This window comes from Falco biarmicus, chromosome 8 (genome assembly GCF_023638135.1).
Source record: "Falco biarmicus isolate bFalBia1 chromosome 8, bFalBia1.pri, whole genome shotgun sequence".
Taxonomy (NCBI): Eukaryota; Metazoa; Chordata; class Aves; order Falconiformes; family Falconidae; genus Falco; species Falco biarmicus.
In genome coordinates, this window is record NC_079295.1 from 46,252,709 (window position 1) to 46,277,168 (window position 24,460).

The 24,460-nt window shown below is 48.0% G+C and overlaps 1 protein-coding gene across 2 annotated transcripts in view; it reads left to right on the forward strand.

The window, feature by feature from the left end:
• PCDH1 (protocadherin 1) overlaps positions 1-24,460 on the forward strand; it is a 53,066-nt gene that overhangs the window by 16,777 nt on the left and 11,829 nt on the right. For both annotated transcript variants that reach the window (XM_056349475.1, XM_056349476.1), the window contains exon 4: positions 10,747-10,966. In XM_056349475.1, coding sequence (XP_056205450.1) covers positions 10,747-10,966 — 220 coding nt within the window. The remainder of the gene's footprint in view (positions 1-10,746; positions 10,967-24,460) is intronic.

The window sequence follows — 24,460 nt, forward strand, 5'->3', positions numbered from 1 at the left end:
CACGCTCTTCTCACCTCTGACACTGGCTTTAACATCCATCGGTCCAATCTGTATGAAGCTTGGTCTTGGTTTCACCTCTGGGAGCCAGGGTCTCTTGCGACTCAGACCCGCTCAGCCTCCGCCCCATTAGGTCCCCTGTTGATCTTGTCTTCTCTCTGACTTTCTGGACTTTTATGGAGGTCTTAGTCTGCAGCCTTGAGGACCTTCTTTTCACTTCCCACCAGTAGTATAGGCTTCTTTTCCTAGTGGCTTTCCCAAGGGTTGAGAGCACAAGAGGAAGAGGTCACACAAAGGAACAGAAAGAAAACAATTCCTCAAGATCCCTTAAAAATATCTCTTGACTGTTTTGCAGCAATGTCTTCCTGTGCTGTAATCTGTTTACTGCCTCAGTTCTTCAGATGCTCACAGGAAAGAGTGGGTGGGAGAGTAGGTTTGTGGCAGTGGCCTGCTAGGAGGGCAGGAGAAAGCCCATATGTTATCTCATCGTTTACATCCATTTTGGCATTCACAGCAATGCCTTGTGGATCCTGCCCAAAGATCCTAAAGACGACCCTGCCCTGGGAGGTAAACATCCTTCAGAGCACCTCTTCACTTGCAAAATACCTGCCTCCTGATCCACTATCTAAAGATGGCATGGCTGGGCAGCTGCTGATCTTGGCAGGTTTCATCAAAGCTGTCTTTAGAGCCATCATGTTGGGAGGGCAGCGCATCACCTCCTCTCCCTTGGAACTGATCCTGCTCTGCAGCGAAGCTGTCGGAGCAGAGTGCCCTGATTCAGCTCCTCTGAGACATCTCTAAAGGCCTGAAAAACCTGAAAGCCTGGAGCTATTTAGCTCCCACATGGCTGGGTTCTCACATGCTCCAAACTCCCTGATGCTCCTGAGCAGCTGCAAAGCTGCTGCCAGGGAGACTGACAGTTATTCATCCCTGCTGGGGGGGGAACTTCTTGTCTGAGCTCAGGACTGAGTTCGTGCTCTAAATGTCTTGCTGATGTAGTCTGATGTTCCTCTTACACTAATCTGTTAATCTTTCTGCTTCTTCATCAAAAGCACTCAAGCCCAGCAGAAAGCAAAATCAGTATTTCAGATGTTTGAAGAGCCCTTCGTTATCATTCAGGCTGGGCAAGACCTTTTGGGGTGTTGTGATTCAAGACTCTGGGAGTGCCTGAAGGAGTTTGGGCTGTTTTTTCTAAGGATTTAAAGTAGATCATAGCTTACTAGGGACTCTCGGGATGTGATGCCTAGAGAAGAGAGCTCAGAAACCTCTAACGCTCAGGTAATTTTTTTGAGCCACGATCTGCAAAGTCTGGCCCAAGGACTTGACAGCTCACCCAGAATTTGAGGGCAAGGTAAAAGCAAGCTGTCCTCAGCTCCTTCGTACTGGGGGGCTTGTGCCAGTAAGAGTAGTAAAGCTAGACCCGTGCAGGCAAGATAGGTGGCCTTAACAATATTGCTTACAATATTACTTGCCTTACCTGTTTGATCTCTCCAAATGAAGGCTTGTCTTACCCAGTCCCATCATTCATCATTAGGTGCGGGTTGGTTGCAGACCACTAAAGTGAAGGCTCTGCCAATGGCTAGAGCGTGTTGGTGCACAGACTCCTGGAATAGACACTTGACCAATTCTGTGACCAAGCAGGAAATGCTTCTACCCTTTGCCTATGGAAATGGAGGTGGTTAGAAAACAGAGGAAAATTTTCAATTTAAAAAAAACAACCTGCAAAAAAAGATAATTTTTTCCCCTAATTTGGCTCAAGTCAATCAACGGATATAGAGGTATAAATATATATATATTTCCTAGTAATTTCTAAAGCTGTGATTCTGACTGACCTTTTTGAATTTAGCTTTGTAATTAATACTTGGCTTGAATTCTGAAGGGAAAGTTCCCTTTGCAAGAGCATTTTTTTCATTTTTACATGTCAGCAAAGATATCCCTCCTGCCCCAACTTTGAAACAAGAAACTCACTTGAAAAATTATCTGATTTTAACAAATTGACGTTTTTTTCATGCAAGTCTTCCCTTGAAGCATTTGTGGTTATGTCTCTTTTTTTAGAGTCCCGAGTCTATGGCTTGGGACCACCTGCTTTCCCCAGAGCTTTCAGTACTATCTGTCAGCTCTGCTGGGTGCAACTGGGAGCCAGATTAGCTCATTATTTTCCCAGCATTATTTTCCCACTCTACAGCTGTTGGATTCCTCGAGGGCTTTATTCAAGTGTTGCTCCCAGTCCTGGAACCTTTTCCTCCCTGGGATTTTCAGATGGTTTTAACGTGATTATGAGACCTCCTTCTGTGTCCCGAGCAATTTCCGCTGTGCACCAACTATCTACAAAATGGCTCTATTATCAGCTTGAAGGTGATAGACATTTCAGGACACCATGGTCAGTCCAATTTAGACATTATTCCGTAAAGATTATGACCCCTTTAGATTTTATGACTCCTCAGATGATTTATTTCCATATTTTCCTTTCCAGTCTTCGTTTCAACCAAAGAAAAGCCAAATTGCACATCCTTGATGGGCTCAGAGCTCTGATAGGCTGAGAGGTTAGGCAATCTCTGTCCTGAGGCTGTCTAAATGGGTTTCTAATTGCGTTAGATCTTGCTATGACTTAGATAAATTCGATCTGACCAGGCAGGTTGGCACGGGGCTTTGGCGGCTTCTTTAAGCAGCATGCAAATTTCAGGAGGCTTCAGGGCACCTGTGTGGAGTCAGCCCACATTTTACCCAGATTTATTCATTAAATGGTGCCTTGGGATCTGATGTCCATTTTAGGATGGCTGTTCTGCTATCATTATTTCAGCAGGACTTGTGGCACCTCTTTTCTGACTGCAAGGTCAGCACCTGCTAATTGTCAGCAATGGAAGCCATGCGAACAGCCACTTAGAAGGGTGAGCAGTTGCTTTTCAGATAATCCCAAAGTAATACCTGGTTTTGGGAGGTGTAATTCACATGAATTCCTGTGAGTCTTTCCTCCAGTTGTGGATTCCTTCTGCAGCTTCATTTGCCAACAGCGAAGGAGCTGAAGGGTTGTTGGGAACAGCCCTGACTTCAGACACCGGGGATGGACACAAGGATTTGTGGGTAGAGCACAGCCGTCAAACGAGATCTCATGAACATCAGGTGGACCAGAACTGTCAGCCCCATTGCTAATGTGCCTTGTGCAACCACAGCATCTGTGATGGAGGTGACCCCAGCAAATCGTCAGACTGGTAGATCAGAAAAGCGGCCCTTTCAGTCTGCTAGTAGTCCTGTTCAGAATAGCCAGTGCTTGTTCGGAGACACCACCTTCCATGACAAAACTTTGGCAAGGCCTGAATGATTTTTGAATGCAGGAGGGGACTTAGCCCTGTGAATAGACCACACCTTTGCTTGAGCTGGGTCCGGTCCGTCTATCTCCATCCTTTGTTTCTGGGACAGCTGGAGCTGCACGCAGGCAGTTGTGCTGTCTGATTGCTCCATCCCTCCTTTGTCCAAAGCAAGCAGAGCCCCTGGGACCTGTTCCCTTGCACTGCACCAGCTCTTTCCTCAATTCCTTTGTGTTGTGCTAAAAGGGGGCAACCCAGTACTGCTGGGAACTGCAGCCCTGGCATGCTTTGGCCCACTTTACAAAGTGACAGTTAGCCCTTGAGACTCTGAAAATCTGGACCTGGAGATGCTGTGGCAGGGCAGAAAGGGACCTCTGGGGCAGACAGAACCCCCAGACCATGAAGGTTACCAGAGGGGCACAGGGGGCAGAAGTGCAGTCCGTGAGGAGTGGAGGGTTACCATGGGTTCTAGGAGGCTGACACCAAGCCAGGGCAGCATTTGCCTTTGCTGCTTGTATGCAAACACTCTCCCTCACTGTGCTGCTCTACCTGGTGCCACATCATGTTGTGAGCTCTTCACATCATGTGCAGGTATGACAGCCCTGGGCATCGGGGTGGGTGCAGGAGGAGTGGGAGATGCCTTTGCAGGCTTTCATCTCCAAAAATCAGTGCAGAGGCTGGATGGTGTGCTGCATGGGAAAGGATGGGAAGAGCTATCTGCTCTGATTCCATCCTCACCCCAGAACACCGGCATAAGCACGTGCTGTTGCTCAGACAAGCCATAAAATGGTCGACTGCTTACAGCCATGAGCTGAGCTTGTGTCCTGTTTCCTAGAGCTAGAGCGTTGCCCTGGATGGTTCTTGGCAATTCAGGTCCAGCTTTCCTTGAGGCTTGCCCTGGTTTCCATGGGCATAATATTCCCCTCAGCCTCCTGCTCCGAAGCTTGTGTTGCATTGCGCTGGAGCTGTACTCATCTGCAGACATGACACTAGCAAATAAAATAATTCCCACATGCAGCAAAGCCTCCATACATGAAAAGCTGGATCTGTGTAGTTTGGAGCATGGTCCCTGGTCTTATCTTTTCATTTTTTCAGTAACCAGGGATGTTGCATAGCTCCAGGTTGGTTTGTAAAAGAGAGGGGTTCATGAATTAATCTGAAGTTGACTGACTCATGTGCTACAATGGCTCCCTTGTCACTTATTTTTATATTCTGGGCATTGGGTCTGACATTGCCTTTCACTTTCAGCCCTGTGAGTTGCTGCATTGTGGTGGCTGTTGGGGAAGCAAGCTCCTTTGGCAGCTGGCTGAAAGGCCGTTGAGGCTTCTGGCATGTGGGGAGGCGCAGGAGCAATTGGAGGCTGCCAGATGAGCCCATTAGCCGCGGATCCTGCTTTTGGATCAGCAGCGAGGTAGTTAACAATTTTGATATTTCCACCACTCCAGCATTACTCGGCGCTTGGGGAAGGGAGGGGGAGCAGGGTGGCTCACCTCTGTGGGGGCTGTTGCACTGCACCATTCCTGTTGGCAGGAAAAGGGTGCCTGGGGTGGATTTTAAGGTTTCCTTTGTGAACAGTGCAATTTCTGGTCTGTCAGATGGGACCGCATCTCCTGCCACTTGGTCCATGCCTTCTGTGCAGGGGGTGATGCTGCACATTTGCGGGGAGCTGGTGTAGCACCCTGCAGCCCTCTTCCCTCGTAGCACTGCTCTCACTTTGGCTGGGTTTGTTTTCCCCAGGTTTAGCCAGGAGAATCAGCTTGGAGCAGGGTCCAAATGAGAGGTTTGTGATGAAGGGAACAGGCAGGAGGGAGCAGAGTGGGACTGAGAAGGGAGGGGGTCTCCTTAGTCCCCCTCCAGCATCTGTGGGTGAGGACCCTCATGGTAAAGGACATCAGGATAGAGAAGCCCCTTGGCAGGGGCTGGTATTGGGGGGGTTTGGGGTGTGCTGCCAGGACCAGGCAGGCTGGGGAAGGCTGCTGGGGAAAGCCTGAGAGAATTTCTCATTAAAACAAGTCCCTGCTACTGTCAGATGAACCCCAAAACTGGAACCGTGGGTGTGACCCTGACTTCCCCATTGCAGAAAGGCAGTGGCAGAGCTGGCCCGGGTGGAAAGAAGGGCAGCAAAGCTGGTCTGACCTGCCCAGTGTCTGCAGGAGGACAGGCTGCACGTACTCGCACGCTGCAGCTCGCAGAGGACACAGTGGAGCAGGATGCAGTGCGGATCTGTGAAATTGGAAAGGGGTAGAGCGAGAAGCAATTACTCATGTTTTCTCATAACCCTGCAGGTAGGAGAAGTTCAAGGAAAAATTACCAGGCAGCAGATGTAAAACCAAAGGGAAGTGCTTTTTCCATGTAGAGTTCATTGCTGCAGGATGCCATGGAGGCCAGAAGCAGGTGTGGACTCAAAAAGGTGTGAGAGCACTTCACAGAGGATGGGGGTCATTAAACGTATGAGCTACAAACGATTCCTTGCTCAGGAAAAAAACCTGAGCTGCAGTACCACAGAAACCCGCAGGACTTAGCAGGGGATGAATGTTTTCATCAGAGCGTACACCGCGGTGTGCTGGGGAAGCCGCCGGGGCCAGTGCTCGCTGCGGAAAGCGGGGGACGGGGGCTCAGCATGCCCCTCTGGTATGCCCGCTGGCACACACGGGTCTCCCCATCAGGAGTATCAGAGCAAGTACTGGGGAGCCCTTGGAAGGAGATTTTTCAGAGCCACAGTTCCTCAGCTAAGAAAATAGACAGCGTTGCCCCAGATCCCATTCTAGTGCAGTGGCAAGGTGGAGACAGCAGTTAGAAATAGAAAAACAGTAAATAGTGGGGGGGGAAAGGGAGGCAGTGTATAGCAATTAGTAGAAATGAGTAGTTATGGAGTGCAGAACATTGACAAGGAAAGCCAAAGACATTGGGGGAAAATCAATTTTGACAAGCCAAACACAATAAGGAGCACTTTAAAAAATGTGCTAGCAAGAGGTGGAATCCAGTAACTGTAATTTCCAAATGGAAATTGCAAAATTGTTAATTATGTAGAAAAATGCAAAAGTATTCAATAAATAGGTCTACTAATTTGGACTGAGACATAACAACATAGAATGCAGTACCTGCCAATGCATTGGTAACCAGCAAAGACATTCAAAATACCATCTCCTTGAAATAGTCATATTTGAAATAATCAAATAAAATAATTTGTGCCAAAGAGTCTTCAAAGGCCTGGAGTAGGAGCTCTCTGATCCAGGGGTGTTAATGGAGCTGGGGACCCCAGGATGGGCTAGGAGGAGTGGGAGAGCAGCTGGAATAGTGATGGGGATGCTGGGTGCAGAGCAGGCTGTCCTCGCCAGCCCCGGGGAACAACTGGATTAATAGCTGAGGCAGGAAACTCAATGATGGAAATAGCATTGACGTCAGTCAATGTGTTTTGATGGGAAGGGATACTGGGCAGTGTCATTACATGACAGGTCCAGCTCTTAAACCTTTCCTTATGCATCTGCTCCTTGCCACTGTGGGGAACAGGATCTGCTCCAGGCATAGCTGTGGGTCTGAAGCAGCAGAACTGGTTGTATGTTGGTGTGAGGTTACAGCATGCAGCTGATCAACTTGGAGTTTGATAAAGATGCTGAGTTAATAATGTGGTGGTGTTGTTGTTGTTATTATTATTATTTAACACTACTCATTATAAGTAAAGCACTGTTAGATAGATGAAGATCTGGTTTATCAAGAGCTTAGCAAAGAAAAGCAGTCGCTGGTTGGGAGTCCTCGTGGAATGAGGTTCTCCCGGAGGAGCTCTTCAGCAGCAGTGCTGTGCCCGCTGCCATTCAATGTTGTAATCAACGATCTGGAAGTAAATATAAAATCACCGCTGATAAAATTTGCAGCTGACACGGAGATTGGTGGAGTGGGAGATCATGATGAGGATAGAGCAGTCATGCAGAGCAATCCAGATTGCTTGGTAAACTGGGCCCATTTAAACAAAGTGCATTTTAACAGAGCCAAATGCAAGGCTGTACATTGAGAAATAGGGAATGCTGGTTTATATCCTGGAAAGCACTGACTTTAAAATGGATTTAAGGGTCACACTGCATGAGTAGCTCAGTGTGAGCACTTGCGGTGCTTCCACCAAAGGGCTAATACAGTCCTCAGACGAAAAAAACTGAGAGGCAGGAGGAGAAGCAAGGCTCTGCAGAAAGCCCTGGTGAGATGGCACTAGCAGTTCTGCAGGCATTGCCTCTGCTGAGGAATGGGGGAAAACGGGCAAGTAAAGATGAGGACCACAAAACTGACTTGGTGGCTTGTAGGCTGAGACTTAAGGAACCCAGTTTGTTTAACTTCTTAAAAAAGATTGAGGTGTGCCTTGATGTACAAGCAACTTCTTGTGTAGAAAACACTGCGTGCTGAAAGGCTCTTTAACCTAGCAGAGAAAGGTCAAACAAACCCCAATTTCTGTACGTCAGTGCCAGACAAATTGTTTCAGTGTCTTTCCCTGACTCCAGAACAAGGCTCTTTGGGTGGAGAGCTTCAGCCAGGCACAAGCTACTAGCACTGCACGGGGTGCAAGGGGGGCACTAACCCCTGCCAGTGCCGTGCTGGGTTGGAGGGGAGTGGGGTTAAATGTGGGTTGGCTTTGCCCTGCAGTGAGGAGAGCCCTTTCAAGGGCTGCCAGGCAGGATCTGACATTTAAAGGAGGTGTTTTTTAGGTAAAACCGATGCTGTTTGGAAGGAGACCACTCAGGGGAGGGATAGTAGCTGTCACAGACTGGGTTTCTGAGGCTGTTTGTATTATTACAGGCACCCCAAGGAGCCCTAGTTGTTTCGGGGTTTTTACAAATGCAGAGAGAAAGCAGAAGCTTCTAGCTAGGGATAAGCTGCAGTGGTGGAGGAAAGCGGTTTCAGGCAGGCAGGCAGGGTGCAGGAGCAAGCTGTGGGACACATTACCTGGCCTGGTGGGCAGACACCTGTGCGGTGGAGGCTGCTGCAGATTTACACAGCGACACAGCCTGCAGAGTGGGCTGGGAGTGACTCTGGAGAGTCATCTGCACACAGCTGTGCTGAGGCAGGGCTGCCCTCACCTCAGCTCCTCCAGACACACGAAGACCTGAGAGGTGCCTGCCTATCCCTTCATGACACACATTGCACCTTCCGCTTTGGCATTCTATCGCACTTGCCTAAATCTAGCACTGTTTTTTTCCATAGCGGCTAACCTCTGTCTTGCCTGCTGCAGCTGAAGGCCATCCCTCTTGCCTGTCCATGGTCAAAAGCAGCAGCTTTCTCTTTGCAGAAGGCTTTTAGGGGCTTGCCTTTGCCACCCTTAGCCTTTTCTTCCCCAGACCAGTTTCTTCAGTCTTTTTATGTTTTGTCATGGCTTCTGACAGCTGTTTCTGTTCCCCTCTGCTGAACTGGTGCACACGTTCTTGAAAGCAGTGGCCAGACTGGACACAGCTCTGCTTCCGAATTCCTGACGAATTCCTGGCTGAGCCCAGCCACAGACAGATCCCAGAGTGACTTAAAGACAAAATGCCTGTTTACGCATCCCAATATAGACGCATTTTTCGGTGAGAGATTGACACGGCTGATGGATAGTCAACCCGTGATCTGCTGTAACCCCCAATCCTTCAGCCAGCCTGCTGCTTGCGCGGTGATTATTTTTCGCAAGTGTGCAAATGTGACAGATATATTCCACATCTGTCATCCAAGCAGTTAATGAAAATACAGGCTAGTGATGGACTCAGGACACAACCAAAGAATTTCATTTGATACATTGTCCTGGCTGAAAGGCCTGTCTTCGGTAATTACTTTCTGAATACAACTTTCCAAATGCCCTGCAGTGGATTGCACTGTATTACCTGAGCAGAGAAGTACTGTGCTCCACCTACACTGTTTTCCTGTTTTACTTATGAGAAAATAATCTAGAATAGTGTCAAAAATCTTCCTAAAGTCAAGATATAACATTTACTGCTCCTCCTCCATCCACAAGGCCTGATGCCTTTTCAAAGGAAGAAGTTCAATGGCTTGACATGTTTGTTTGTGAGAAACCTACAGTGACTGTTACTCATTTTCTTGTTATCTTATAGGTACTTACAAAGAGATCTTTTATCTGTTTCAGTATTTTTCCAGGAACTGAAATTAAGCTAACTGTTTTATAATTCTCTAGCTCTTCTTTTTTCTCATCTTTAGAGACAGGCGCTATTTTAGCTTACTTCCAGTCTTCTGGAAGCTGCCTGATTCTCTACAAATTCTTTAAAAACATATTAAAAAAGAAGAAGAAGAAGAAGAAAAAAAAAAACCCTAACAGCTCTGAAGTTACTTAAATCAGGTCTCTAAGCACCTGGGGTGAATTTAATCAGGTCCAACCAACCTAAAAGCAGCTAGCTCATCTAAATGCTCCCTGTGTGTTCTTACCCTCAGTTAGGCTCAATTCCTTCCCCTTCCTCATCGGTGCTAGCTGTGTGGGATGCCTGATTGCCACTCAGTTTTAGTAAAGACATCAGCAAAAAAGCTTAAATGGTGCGTTGGTTCCTCTCTCTACTGATCACCTTCAGATCCCCATCGAATAGTTCCTTTCTTAGGCTCCTTACTACATTTATGGGTGATTTTGTGTCTTTTGCTTCTTTTGGTGTGTGCGTTTCATTCTCTGCACGCATCAGCCTGCTCTTGCCCTGTGAACTTGTGCTACCCTTTCCACTCCTTGGTAATCACAACAAAGAAGGATTTTATGGAAGGATTTGGAGGAGGATAATGATGTAGCTTAATGGCTGTTTGCAGGGAGCTCCTCCCAAGCACGAGGCAAAGCTGGGGAGAGAAAGTGTGAGGTAGGGTCTCTGAAATGTTTAACAAGCAGACAAAAGGAGCAATGGTGACCCTTGATGCAGAACCTCTTAGGATGAGAGATGGTGTCAGGTGAGAGGCTGGAAGGTGAAGGATGATGTCATCTTAGCTCTGTGCTGGGCAGTGATCCCATTAGAGAGGTTATTGGGTGGGCTTGGCGAGGTAGGTCTCTGAGAGCAGCAAGGGTGCATGCAGTGTCTGAGTGCAAAGTGAAGACCCCAGATGAAGGGTGGGCTGTGAGCCGGTGATTCAGGATGCTGTGCTAATGGGTGGCCTTTCTGGAGCCTGCCTGTCATGGGAGAGGGCCACCTGCCCAGGGCTGTCTCTGGGTGGAAGGGGAGGCTGGAGCACGAGCTATGGAGGGAGCTGCTGGATCAGGGAGCGCAGGGACTGTGCAAGGTGTGCTCCCTGTGTGAGGTGATGCCTGATAGGGTGCTATGGTTGGGGTAGAGCCCAGCACCACGTCTGTTGGTCTGGCTGCAGGGGGCTGATGATGGACCCTGCTCGTGTTGGGAGCACTGGGCAGGAGCCCTCTGCCTCTGTTTAGGGATCAGGTTTGATGACCCTCTGCCTTTGCCTTCATCTGCTGGGTGGGTGATACAACAGCTTTTCTCTTCTCTCCCAGTTACCTCATCGCCGAGTGACGTTCTCTGCAGCCAGCCAGGCTCAGGACCTGCAGGATCCCTCCCAGCACAGCTACTACGACAGCGGGCTGGAGGAATCAGAGACTCCAAGCAGCAAATCATCATCAGGGCCCCGCATCGGGCCACTAGCCCTGCCTGAGGATCACTATGAACGCACCACGCCCGATGGCAGCATCGGGGAGATGGAGCACCCTGAGAACGGTATGTGCTTGCGGCATGTGTGCCTGCCCCCTCCCCAGGGACCCTGTGCCTGAGGCTCTTCATCCCCAATGCTGCACCTCCCCTGGTGCAGGTGAGATGGGGCGAGGAGTTTGGTTGGGACAGGCTTGTCATGCTTAAGTCTGGTGGGGCTGGGGGGCTGGAGAAGAGGGGAGGCTCAAAGCAAGAGAGCTGCAAGGACATGGTGGGGAGGGCAGATGGGAGTGAGGGAGGGGAGGTCTGGGAGAGGCTAGGAGATGTGGGAGTGGGAAGAGTCAAGGAGGCAGATGGGTTTGGCAGGGGGCAGGTAGGTTTGGCATGATGTAGCCAGGGGGCCCAGCAGGATGGTCCAAGATGGCAGTGCAGGGGTCATGGGGAGGGCATTGCAGCCCAGCCGATGAAGAGCTTGCATGCCGCAGTCAGGTGGTCCCATGGGTACCTGCCCCTGTGGCAGGACAGGGGTGCAGAGGCAGGTGGAGCGTGATGCAGCTCTTGGTGCTGTGGTGGGTGTTGGAGCCGTGGGAGTTGCCCGGGGAGCAGAGCCGGAGAGCAGGTTTAGTGGCACAGACTGGGGCAAGGAGAGAGATGGAGTCGAGGGTCAGAGAGTGTGGTGGTGGCAAACCCGAGAGTGACGTGTCTTGCCTTCATTGGGCCCTTCAGGTCACCTCCTGCTCGGGTCCACCTTTACCTGAGAACCTCACCGGAGGTGTCTGTGATCTCACTGTGGGAGAGCTGGTTTTCCCCCGCCCTGGCGCAGCTTCAACCCCAGTTCTGCTCCTTGTGCTGCCTCTGTGCTGCCTGCCTGACTACCCTCAATGAGCCCACTCCCCAAGCTATCTTTTCTGGCCAGCTTAAGTTGCTTCCTTGGACTTGGCTCTGGCTGTGCACATAACATCTACTTTCCTGTACCTGCTGCCTTCTGTGCTCGTGTACTGAGGGGAGGTTGCATGGAGCTGGCAAATTCAAAGAAAACTCTGGGAGGGAAAAAAAAGAGGTGCAAAGGGTTCTCCTGAAGTCTCCTCCTGCTTCTGGGAGCATCCTTGACTTGGAGGCAGGTCTGTGTGTGGTGTGAAAATGACTGAGAGTGTGTTCAGCTGGTCTAGGGATCTGGTCTAGCTGCTGGGTCCCCCTATTAAGGAGCGAATGGGTCCCAGGGAGATTTGTGGTCTTGAAGGTCTGGTGGAGCATCTCTTCCTTCTTCCCAGGTTAGTTCCTGGAGTGACACTGGAGTTCACAATGCTACAACCATTGAAGCAAGGCATGGTGGTGCCAGGTCTGACAGGGTTCCCAAATCCATTTGTTGCTCTTGCAATATGAGGCATCCTCCTGTTGTGCACATCATTTTCTTCCCGAAAGTACTAGTCAGTCAACTGGGAAAAGTAGTATGGAGAGGTTCCTGGAGTTCTGGCACAGGATGGACAGTACTGGACTTCCCAAGTGCCTGCAAGGAAGGCTGGAAGGACACGTGGGTGAGGAGATGCCACATGGCTGTGCTAAAGGATATGGCAGGGCAATGATGATGATACACCTGGAATAAGAAAGTTTGATCCCCTGAAGGTGACAAGCAACCCAGAGATGATGAGGGAGGAGCAGGGCTAAAAGTAGAAGGAGGAGGACCTGGAGCATCTGCAGCAGGAGATGGAAGACAGAGGGGGCTGCCTGTAGTCCTTGGAATCTTCATTGTCTGCCTGGTGGGGATGAGCAGACCTGAGGAAGGCTAGGGGACACTGCCTGGAGCAGTAGCTCCCACAGGGACAGAGCACCCAGGCACGGCATCACCAAAACCCAACCTGCCCTATAGATCAGGCAGCTCCCTACCTTTGCACAAGAGACCCTGTGTATGTTCACAACCCAGAAGGACAGAACTCACCACACACCCATCCATGAGCTTCCGAAGCTCTACAGAGGTTTGCAGGGGATAACCATAACCCTCTTCTGCTCGCTATCCCCCAGCCTGGCCTGACTCCCTTCACGTGGTGGTCGTTGGGCAGTCAGGCTCCAATGCTTCCAGCAGTCATCCTGGCCTGTATAAACCAGGTGCAGTGCAGAGGCCATGGCAGGCCAAGGCTCTGGGGAATCTACTGGCATTAACCCTAGTTGGTCCTGGTGCTCTGCAGATAATCTGGCAAAGGCAGTTCAATGAACTTGAGGGGCTGGGGTCAGGGTCATGATCTGTTAAGCAGACTATTAGGGGACACTGGCACCAGGCCAGGTGATTTGGAGATTAGGAGGTACTGATCGTGTTAGGTCAGTTCATCAGAGTTGTGTTTCCCACGGTCTGCCTGCCTGAGATGTGGCACATCAGATCGCTCCGTGGTGCAAACAAGACCTCTCTGTCTTGTTTGTCCAGAGAAGGGTCACGTCTTGCTTCCTGCAAAGAGTCTCCAGTGATGTGGGACCATCATGACCTTTTTGGGGACTGTCTCACCATGCCCTTGTCTTGGCTTCTGCAGCTGCTCAAGCAGCACGATCCCCTCAAAGAGATCAGATTTTGGTTTTTTGTGAAGCTGGGAAGACTAAGCCATTCTTGACCTTATATTAAACCGAAGAGACGAATTGGATCCCACACACCCTATCTCACGGCATGAGCGCAAGACTGACACGACTGTGCATTTTCTAGGCTTTCATCTAGTTATAAATATCCAACATAACAGGGCTTCCATTGCTTTCTCCAGGAGATTATCCCTGCAGCCGAACCAATCTGATAAGCAACTATGGAAGGCTATTTATAGCTTTTCAACTGGAAGACAGATCCATGCCTTTTCTTTGTAGATGGTTCTTCACTTGATTAACACACATATCAGTGTCCTCCTTTTTTGGACACTTTTTACTGTGCAGACTGCAGTAAAATGCTGTATTGCAGGGGCTGAGCCAGGTCCTTTTCAGGAGGAATTACGATGTTTCTGATGAAGACTTCTCCAGTATCTTGGCACTGATGTGCCAGCTCCTCAGTCATCCCAGGCATTTGTCATCCCTGGTATTTTACCTAGCTGCCCACTGTTTCCTCCCCAACATTTTGCCATGCTGTTATCTACTTTTGTGGGGTACACTGAGCTGGGAACTAAGCTCAGTCTCCCACTAGGCCACCCGTTGCTTTTGCTAAAGACATCTGCTCCCCCTGTATCACAGATTTGCTTTAGTTGGAAGGAACCTGGGAGTGATTCTGCTCTTCAGAGGATCTGCCCTGCCATAATGCATGCAGAGCTTGGATCGTGAAAGTGCCAGTCTCTCTCAGTTGACGATGGAGAGAATTTAGTAAGATTACAGGACCAAATATGTGCAATTTAGGAAATGCTACATGAAGGCATTTCACTCTGTCCCTGTGTGGTACAAAGGTACCTGAGATGATGATATATTGGATGAAATATTTCGGAATTATGTTCTTCAGCCCAGAGGACAGGGGCAAATGTTTAATCTGTTTTATCCCTGTTATTTGAAATGAGGACCCCATGCCATTTTTAATGCATGCCGTTACAACCCCACACTGAATATGTAATTAACAATCATCTCATGAGCTTTTGCAATGCACTTGATGCAGTAGTATCTGTACTTCACAGATGTTAATGAGTTTATCCTCATAGCTCTCCTTCCAGGGAAGAAATTCCACCATAGGTAGGGAATGAAATAGAAAATTATAATCTGCATTTCTGAGATGTCTGCTAGCTTTGGGTGACCCCCGGAAGAGCTGGCAGCTTCTCGGTCTGCTCTTCTTGGAAGGTGAGAGCCACCATAGCATCTCAGTACTCCTGAGTCATGAGGCAGGTCTCCAGCTGCTCCTGGACGGCGAAGCCAAGGCTGCATCGTCTGCCTCCGGGCAGCTGTGACGTACGAGATGCGAGCAGCATGGTTTTGGGACTTTGTGGCAACGCTAGATATAAAACCCTCTTGCCTGGTTCACGGCCATAGGCTTTTCTGACAAGACCAGCCTTTTTCTTACGGACTCCTACTTTCTCTGTACACCTCAGCACAGCTTGAACAACTGAATTGAGATACCACTTCCAGGGTTTGACTGCTGGACTTAATAAAACCCTTTTGGTCCAGATTTTTCTTTGTTTCAAGAGAGACTGCTAGGCTGATGCATTGTGAAGCCAGAAGGAGCAGCTTGTCTAACCCCCCGCATGACACAGGCCATAAAATTTCACCCTGTGATTTCTTCATCTCACCATGGCTGTACGGAAGCACTTCTTTGGAAAGAGCCCATTCTGACAGCAGATTGCAAATGGTGGCAAGTACGTGAAGCCTCTGATGAGCCTTGCCAATGGTAGATCCTCCCTGCCCCTGGTTTCACAAGCCTATGCTTAAATTCTGCTTGACCTTCTCTAGCTCCCGTTTCTTTCCATTGAAGCTTATGATATTAGAATACACCTCGCTTGATGCATGCTTGTAGATCACATGCAAGCAAGTCAACATCTAAAGTTCTTTTTGATACACTCAAAAACTGAGTCAAGTCCCTTACTGTGAGCAGAGCCAAGGCAAGACATTTTGGCAGCTGGGTCTCTCTTCCTTTCCTCCCACCCTTCCTCACGCTCCTCCCAGCCATTGCCATGTGCTCATGACACCACCACAGACCTGCAGCCCCATTCCTGGGCAGCAGCAACATCTGGCACATCTTGGATGTATGTGCTATTTTTTGGCAACCCTTGTGAAGGCAGCCTGGGGAGATTTTTTCCTCCTGCTCCCCTTTGCTACACTCCTGATTATAGTTGGAATTCTTCTGTTCCTTCATATAATTTTTTTCTCTGCGTGATCACCCATTTGCCAACAAGCTTTTAGCAGTGTGGATGTGTCCAGATGATAGCCCACAGCTCTGCAGAAGCACTCAGTGGCATCCATAGCAGCACCAGGCACAGAGATAACGTGACTGCTAGGATTTGTCTTTATAGTCTCATGACAAGCATGTGTGTCCGTCGTATGCAAACAGAGGTGCTTCCGGCTAGCACTGGGCTGTGTGTGCACCCTGCAATAGCACAGCACCTTGAGAAGGCAAGTGGCTCAGAAGGGGACTCCCAAGCCAGCGGTCCCTTCTCATACTCGTGGTGATGAGATGGATTTGCAGCACTGGGAAGCTACTAGCTCCTGTCTTCTGTTTAGTATCAGTCCAACCATTAGCTTCCTTTTAAGGTTCTCAGTGCTATTGTTCAGTTCCTTCCAGCCAGCAGATGGGACAAAAAAAATTACTTTGTGTCTTTTCTCTGGCAGAGTGAAGTCTCTAGATCTTAAAACCTATTCTTCTTTTTTGGTTTTTTTTTGTTGGGGTTTTTTTTTTCATTATCTTTAAATGTCCCTTTTGTCTTGCAGAAAGTGTTCCAGGCACATGTTCAGTCTGCAGATTTTTTTTTTTCAAACATACCCTGCAGCATTTTTGCTTTGTTGCAGAGCGCTGAGGAATGCTTTTTACTGGGCTCCAGTCTGGGATGTGGGTTTCGAACTAGCTCTGTGCCGTTCCTGCTCAAACACCACGGTGAGCCCAGATAGGTTGTCTGGTACACAGACCTCTTCTGTTGCTTAAAGATCTCACACCTTGTAGGAGAAAACGGAGGGTATAGCATAGGACAGGATAAATGCTGCTGCCTGTGAAGTAAAGAGATATGGTCTCTGGCTGGTGCTGTGCACAGTCTCCCCTTTTTTTGCTGACTGAGGACAAGCAAGTCACACATCTGACCAGCTGAGGACCATTGGCTTGGGTCTGACTGGTGCCTGGACTCCTCTCTAGCTGAGATCTTGTGCGGTTTTTTTTAGCTGATCTGCCACCCTTTCTTTTTTTAACATGACTGTTGACATCAGGGCTGGAATTACTTGTTGCAGATGTTTTGTCATTACTAGTAGTTTCCAAGTCCTGCTCTTGTTTAGCATACGCATACTCTCCCTGACCATCTTCTGCATCTCATCTAGTTCTACAGATCACATCTGGGTTTCTCAGTGGTCTTCAGCTCTACAGGCATGCATTTATTCATAATAAATTGTAAGCTTCTCTACTTTCTTCACTTAATGTTGGTTCATCTCCAAAGACAGCTTCTGATTTTCCTAATCACTACTGAAGAGAGATGTGGGAAAAGATTTGTATCGTGAGAGACAACATCCAGCAGATTGCAAATGCTCATGGATTACACCATCTTGGTTTCAACATGCCATTTCTGCCTGAGCAGTAATTTCAAACTTGTTCTCACACTATTTCTTCTTTTCCGTATTTTCCAGCACCCGTGTCTGGGTAAACTGTCTCTTACGAAAGAGCCATTCAGGTCAGAGCAGTTGTGACATGCCACATCAACCAGGTCACCTTCCTTAATTGTACCAAAGATCCCAGGGTAAACAGGGTACAGCTGTTTTTTCTTTTCCAGACTGAGTAACAAGTACATTACTACTAGCTACAGAGATGTCTTTAATCCTCTCAAGACCTTCTAAGAAGGATGCTACTTGCTTCAGATGTTGTCCAAAATAGCTTTAATAACTTATTTGACAGTGTCTTTCTTGTCTCATAGGATTATGTGGTCTTGCACATGTAAGACTGTCCTCAAGTTCTCCAAAGATCTGTGGCAGATCCTGGACATCTCTAGAGGAGTTATTTGAAGGAACCAGATTTCCCTGTTGGATTCTGATTACTTTTTTCACTCTTTCTGTCCCTGAACTGTGGTTGCATTATGTGATTATGAAAAATCTAGGCAGGGCAGTCATTCTGAGTCAATGCTCGAGAGACAAAAGGCTTCATATTTCAGCAGGAAGGTGCCTTCTCTTGTAGAATATATAGGTCCCTATGGTTGTATGTGTGCCTCCTGCATTTGAGATTGGATTTTGGAGTTTTCTGCTATTCCTTGTGATCCTGGTCTGAGCTGTGATGTCTTCCATTCCCTCTTGCTCTCTGTAGCAAGATGATGGAAATTAGCGAGTGTCATCTCCCTTCTTTTACGTCCTTCACATTCTTCCTGCTCTGAACCTACTGGGTGGAGAAAATCCTGTCATTTTTCTTGATCTTTATTCTTTCTTCCTTTGAAAGCCCTACCCAACTTGATCCTCATCCTGCACTATCGTGAGTGCACATCTCCAGGAGTGACCCTGCTCTAAATTTGCTGATTTACTGGGCAGTACTGCAGAGACCCCAGGCTTGGAGAGTGTGCTGAAAGCTAGCCCAAAACTCACCTTGCTTTTTGGAACCACTCTTCCCTGTTCACTAGGCTTTGTCAGCTCCACAGCAAACTTTGAGACTTTTATAGGATCCAACTGCAAACAGATGGGACAGTAGAATTTTTATCTAAGAACTATAAATGAGCTTATGCAGGGAAGGCGACTTCTACTGCCCCAGGGAAAGGAGGATTTCCCAGTGTCCCAGACCAGGGAGACCAAACAATGTCAGATACCTCCTCCAGTCCAGGGTAGGAACACTTTCCACCACCATTTCACCTCAATACCATAGCTCTCACCTGGCAGGACATGCATTCCTGCAGCCCTAGTGACATTAAAACAGGGAACTCTTCACCTTCATAGGGTGGCTGCAAAGTGAGGTGCAGGTTACTGCCACTCAGTCTTCACAGGACTTAGGTTTTTTTTGCTTTTGCCTGTGATGGTTGCAAATGCCCATGTAAATGGTCATGCACGGTATTCTTATCTGGACCAAATCTAAACACCCCTTCTTTGGTATAAAGTCTATTTTCCAAAGAATAGTTTTTGTCATCCTCAAACTATTCATGCGTTCAACTCAAGTTTGCTATACTGTGTTACAGGAAGAAGCTTTCAGGATCAGATCTGCGACAGGAACAAGAGGGTGGGTCCCTTCTTTGTACCATGTTGCTCTCCAGAGAGAGCATTTCCTCAGAATGAGGGGCTGGATGAAGTTCCTTTGGATTCTTCTTTTGTGTTTTCTGTAACAATTCAAAATATGCATTTGAACAGGGCTTGAAAGCTGGTGTCCTGCCTTTGGGACAGGTGCTCTGGAGCAGTTGCAGGTGCTCCATGTGACATCCATGGGGGAGAGCCAGCAGCTGAGTGATGAGCATTTCTGTTGATGAACCTGTTAACCACAGCCAGCACCCCATGTATTTTGCTAGCAAGAATGCCAAAATGAGCAACTCCCCTCCTCTCTGTCTTGGTTGGCTCATCCTTGTCCTGTGCCACAGGCTCTGTTGTGCCAACGCAGCTGTTTGTCTGGCTGCATGATGAACTGGACTGGGGAGCTGACCAGGCTGAAGTTTTGCTGGATCACTTTTTTTGGCCATATTACTCTTCAGTCAGAGCAATTTTCCTAACCTGGCTGCTCTGTGGCTCCACAAAGAGCTGAACTTGTTGAAAGCAGGGATTTTGCAGAAAGGCAGTGAGCAGCCAGATGAGGTCGGCATTCAGGTTTAGAATACATCTAAACCAGAAAAAGCGACCAAGTGTAAAAGCAGTAGACAACTAAGATCCCTCAGCAGTGCCAGACAATTTGTTGTTTTCAAAGACCTGTTTCCTTAGAAAGCTTCTTTTGAAGTAATTTGACATGCCATTTCCAGCTCGTGTGTGATCTAACTCAGTTATTTCCCCTTTATCTGCCTCTGAATGCTCCTGAATGTCTCTATAAAACTTCCTGCTTGGCAGTACATCTTCACATGTAAAGGTACTGCTTTAGTGTTGGATTTAAACTTAATGCTAGAGAAGCTTATGAAGTTTCCTATTTGAGCTTCTTGAGGACTTCACACTGCATTTTCTTTCTCATAAAAATAGCATGTGCCTGAGTTTGAAGGATCGGTCAGGTGTAGATCCCTCAGGTGGAAAATCCCTCTCACAGGCATGAGATAGAGGATAAGGGATTCATTCCTATCCCCAGTGAAATCAATGCGGGCTTTGCTATTGAGACAGGTCAAATGTCAGTCTCAGATGTTCGCTCTTCCCCAGTATTTTATCCTTTCTGCTCTCACTATTAATGAATCTCTCTTCCTGTCTCCTTCCCAGAAGCTCTCATCCATCCTGATTTGAAGTCACCCCCATTAAGTGGTTGTAACGCTAGCTCTTTGCTTTACTTGCAGAGAGGACACTCCATAAATCTAACATTAGTCATGGCATCTGGCGAGAGATACCAAGGATAGGCTGCTTTGACTCAGAGGTTATCTAACCGTATCAGCCCCGGCGTTTGCCTTGCCTTTCAGAAAGCTGAGGTTCCCCAGCAGGAACCAGGCCTCATTTCATGTGAACTGATGCAACCATGCAGTCTGCTCAGGGCCAGGGCTGACACAACAGCGGTGTAGAGAAGCCACGTGGTGGTTAGCTCCCTCTTCCCTGGGTAGTGTGGGTGGACCTGGGCTCCCTTTTCCAACACCTCAGCCCTCTATCAGGTCTGAACAGGACAAGAAGATTTCAACAAGCAGAAATGGGGGAAGTATAAGTACTTCATGGCTGGAGGGCTCTGTTTTCCCAACAGGCACATCTAGACAGATCTCAGAGGCATGCAGTGAGAAGTTGTCCATGTTTGTTGGTGCTGCAGACCACAGGAGAAGGGGCCTGTGCCTTTGCACCGGGCACAAGGCTTCCCAGATAATCCCTGCAACGGGCTTCATCCCTGTGGGATGATTTCCTCGTGGGAAAGGAGGGCTGCACCTCACTGATGGAAGGACAGGACCACCCAGGGTCTGATGAATACTGAGTCCTGCATGGGTGCTTCTTCCACTGCTGTATCACTAGAAAATAAGAGCCAGATCTTGTTCTTGGGCTTTGAGGCCAACTGCCCCAGCACAGCTCATGTCTGCTAGGCTAAACTGTTTCAGTCAGTGTTGCTTCATCCATCCTGTCCATTGGGAAGGGTTCCTCCACAGTACTCACCCCCACCAAAACTGCACCAGGGCTCTTGTCTGGCAGAGGACTGCTCTGAACCAGGTGAAAGCAGGCTAACCTCAAAACGAGCTGGACGATGAGGACAGTGCTTGTGGCAGATTTTGGAGATGCTTAGATTTACACTCAGGACCCTTACTCCAGCCTAAGACTGGCATTATCAGGTTTAACTGATTTAACTTTAAAAATCATTTAGGGTAAACCGGCAAGAGTTGGGAATAAATCAGCTCAGATGGCCCATGTGTGAGAGGATGTGTGCCACTGTTTTAGTCTACCTGTGTTCATATGCTTATTTGGGAATAAAAGGTAAAATGTTCTTACATGGGCAGCCATAAAACCTCTGTACAAGAAACACTGGCTGGGGCTGGGGAAGGGGTCCGGCAGTGAAGAGCACGATGCTGGCGTACATGGGCACGAGTTCATAAAACCAGCAGTTCTGATCGGTTATATGTCTGTGTCTGGTTTAAACAATCTTACTCGGAAGTGAAAAAACAAAGAGGCAGCAAGAGGGAGGAGGAGAGGGTTAGGATATGATCTTTGTTCAGGGATGTGTCAGAACAGCGTGTTGTGTTGTTTTATAGCTGCTGAGGAAAGAGAAGATGGAGTAGGGAATGTAAAATGACAGAGAGCGAGTAGATGTGATATTTGCCTGATGTATTTTGCTGGTAATTAGTATAATGCCAATTAGACAGAAGTAATCTTTTTCTTCTTCTTCTTCTTCGGCTGTGTAAGTTATTGCTTGAAAATATGCCAGCTAAAATCAAGATATTAAACTTTGAGGGCTATAGAGATCTCTGTTCCTTAAGGATCTTTAGATGAAATTACTCAGACAACAGGGATCTTGACAAAAGCAAGACTTATTATATCTGGAAAGCAAATGAGTAAAAGCAAAATAAATTGTGTATTCTGTGTCTAGCATCTTGCTGCTTATTAGCCACACAGGAAGGGGCACCCACAGAGATGCAGATAAATCAGTGAGAGAAGGCAAATATCTTGTCTTTCCTGAAAACAATGCTGCTTTGGTGTTATTGTTCACCCTATCAGTTTCCCTCAGCAGCCAAATCCCAAACATTTCCCATGTTCAGGCAGCTCCCCGCCGCAGGTAAACCCTGCTGCCCACATGCATTTTGTTTTTCATTCTCCAAGCCCTGTTTTCTCTCTTTGATAACCCACACCATAAGACACAGGACTCCTGTTGTTTCGCCTCTTGTTCCCTTAGGACATAAACCTCCTTAATGATGATTAATGGCTTCCTTCAAAGGGTCAATTGCTGATCCTAGACCTCTCAAATCACAGATTCTTTTGAGCTCTCTACCTGTACAGTTCTGGGCTGCTCTCTCAAACAGGTACACTGCTGCTTTGCTCAATGCCACACGCATTTTTTCTATTGCTATGGACTATGCATAAGAAGCAGACCTGCTAGTACCATCTTCTTCCTTTTGAAAAACAATCTGTAAAAATTATGCCCTTGGACTGAATCTGGAAGTTTTTCATACAGCTCTGTTGGACCGTGAAATCAAAATCTTCTCATGATCATCCTGCTGTTCCCTTGTGCTGTGCTTTGGGGGTGACAGAGCTGGCAAATCCCCTTTGCCAATCTGCTTCTAATGCAAGGTGATGATGTATCCCCATTGTCCTGCTAGGACATTAGGCAGCAGGTTTAAACCTCACTCCTTTTTAAAAGTGTGTTTTATTCATTCTGTGCCTTTAGGACTGCCTCTGGCCGGTTTCCCTCGAGTGGTGCAAACTTTATTGCACCTAACCTCCAGCAGTCTGTAAACCGCAGCACCCAGGGGTAGCTGGAGGTTGATATTCCCTCTCGGAAGTGATTATCCTTCTTTCTCTTATTCTTCCACAAGATTGTCTTTCTGCCATCCTAATAACAAACATGGGGCAGATTAGTGTTCATCAGGATATGGTTGGGTTTTTTCCCCTGGGTTTTCCCAAACAAACCACAACCAGTTTGCCTCATTCCTAAACCTCCTCATTTGCATCAGCATGCTGATATCCTCCTGTTTGCTCAGAGCTGCACCTTTAGCAAGCTGCATTGGTGTTGATATGTCCTATTTTTACACGAGGAGGTGACTTCTCTCCAGCCGTGGCTATCAACACTGCGAATCCTTTCAGTGCCTCAGTGGGGAATCGTGTGCCAGCAAGATGGCAAGTGGTTCAATTCAGAAATATTAGCCACCTGGGTTGATTTCTTCGTGTGTGTTTTGGCTGCACCACAGGAGGGTTTGACCAGTGCGTATGCTGTTTCTGCCATGTGCCAGCCACAAAATCTCTCCCCATCTAGCTTCCAGTGTGGATTTTCAACCTCTGAGTCTGTAGGAGTTTGAGGCATCAATAACATGCATTCGGAGCTGTGTTTATGGCACGTCTCTTCACTGCAGAGAAATGGGCTGGGTAGTTCAGAAGTTCAGGTTCTCCTGCGTGGGCTACTCTTGATCTTAAGCAATCAGCAGTCAAGGCACCCTCATTTGGTGTCAGATCATTCCTCCAAATTTTCGTGACTGTACCCCTGGTCTAATGCTCACAAAACTGCTGTGTGCTGGATTTCATCTGCCTTTGGTTCTCCGTGGCTGGGTGTGGCAGCCGGGTCAGTGTGTGGTGGTCTGTCTCCATCAGCAGACAAACCTTTCCTCCTCAGGGCAGCCCAAGTGTATCAGCCCTGAGTTTAGTGCGGGCCCCCCGATTCTTCAAATATCCACCACAAATTCTGGCAAGGATCTGGCCTTTTCTTCCTCAGTGTCTATGCTATGGTTCAGGCAACCAGCAAGTTTCTGCAGTCAGAACAGACTGAAAAAAATTTGAAATGACAATGGAATGTGCTCACGTTACTCTTAAACAGCCCAGGAAAAATCTGTGGAAAGAAAACAAAGCGTATGCATGCACATCCACGCTGCCATTTCCTCTCCCAGTTTCCTTGGGGTCTGCCTTGACTCTCTTCCAAAGGCTCTTCCGTCTCCCCTGCTCTGCTTCTCTCTGAGTGGTCTTGGTTTTCTTTGTTTCCAGATCCCCTTGTTGAGGCAAGCCCTTTTCATAAAGTTGTGATTTCTTTTGTCAGTTAAACACCTATGTGGCTTCAAAGGCCTTGAACAATGCTTTGCTGTGTGGCTACCGGCCCCCCCCTGCAAGAGTAATTTCCCCCGATTCATTGTCCTGCTGGTGAAAGATTATTAAATTGTTGATGGAGCTTAACAATGGTTTTGTTCAAAGGCAGACATGCGTATGCCAGTTCTTTTCTCCTTGACACAAGAGCTTTAATAGAAGCACACAATGAAAGGCAGCCACCAAGGAGCAAACACAGGGAGTGCTCATAAAACCAGACCAGTATCCCCAAGTCCCTGTGCACATGAACTGGTGCACCTTGCAACGCACTCCTAGGCTGCGCCTGTGGCTGCCCATTCGCTCCTGTCCAACACAAGCCTGTGGGTGAGGTGAGAAAACTGATCTTGCTGAAAATGAATTTTAAAAAATTTAAAGTATCGTGCATTAGTTCTCGCTCCTGTGGTTAGGATGCTAGGAGACTTGAGTGACTAGCAGGTGAGTGGTGGTGGGAGAGGTCCACCCTTCTCAGGAGCAGTGGAAGGTCTGTACAGCAATGGCATAAGGCTAAAACAATTGCTCTATTCCTCCTGCTTGGAGCATGCCAAACACTTGCATACATCTCCCAGCCGAGCTGCACTTTCAGAGCAGCTTTTG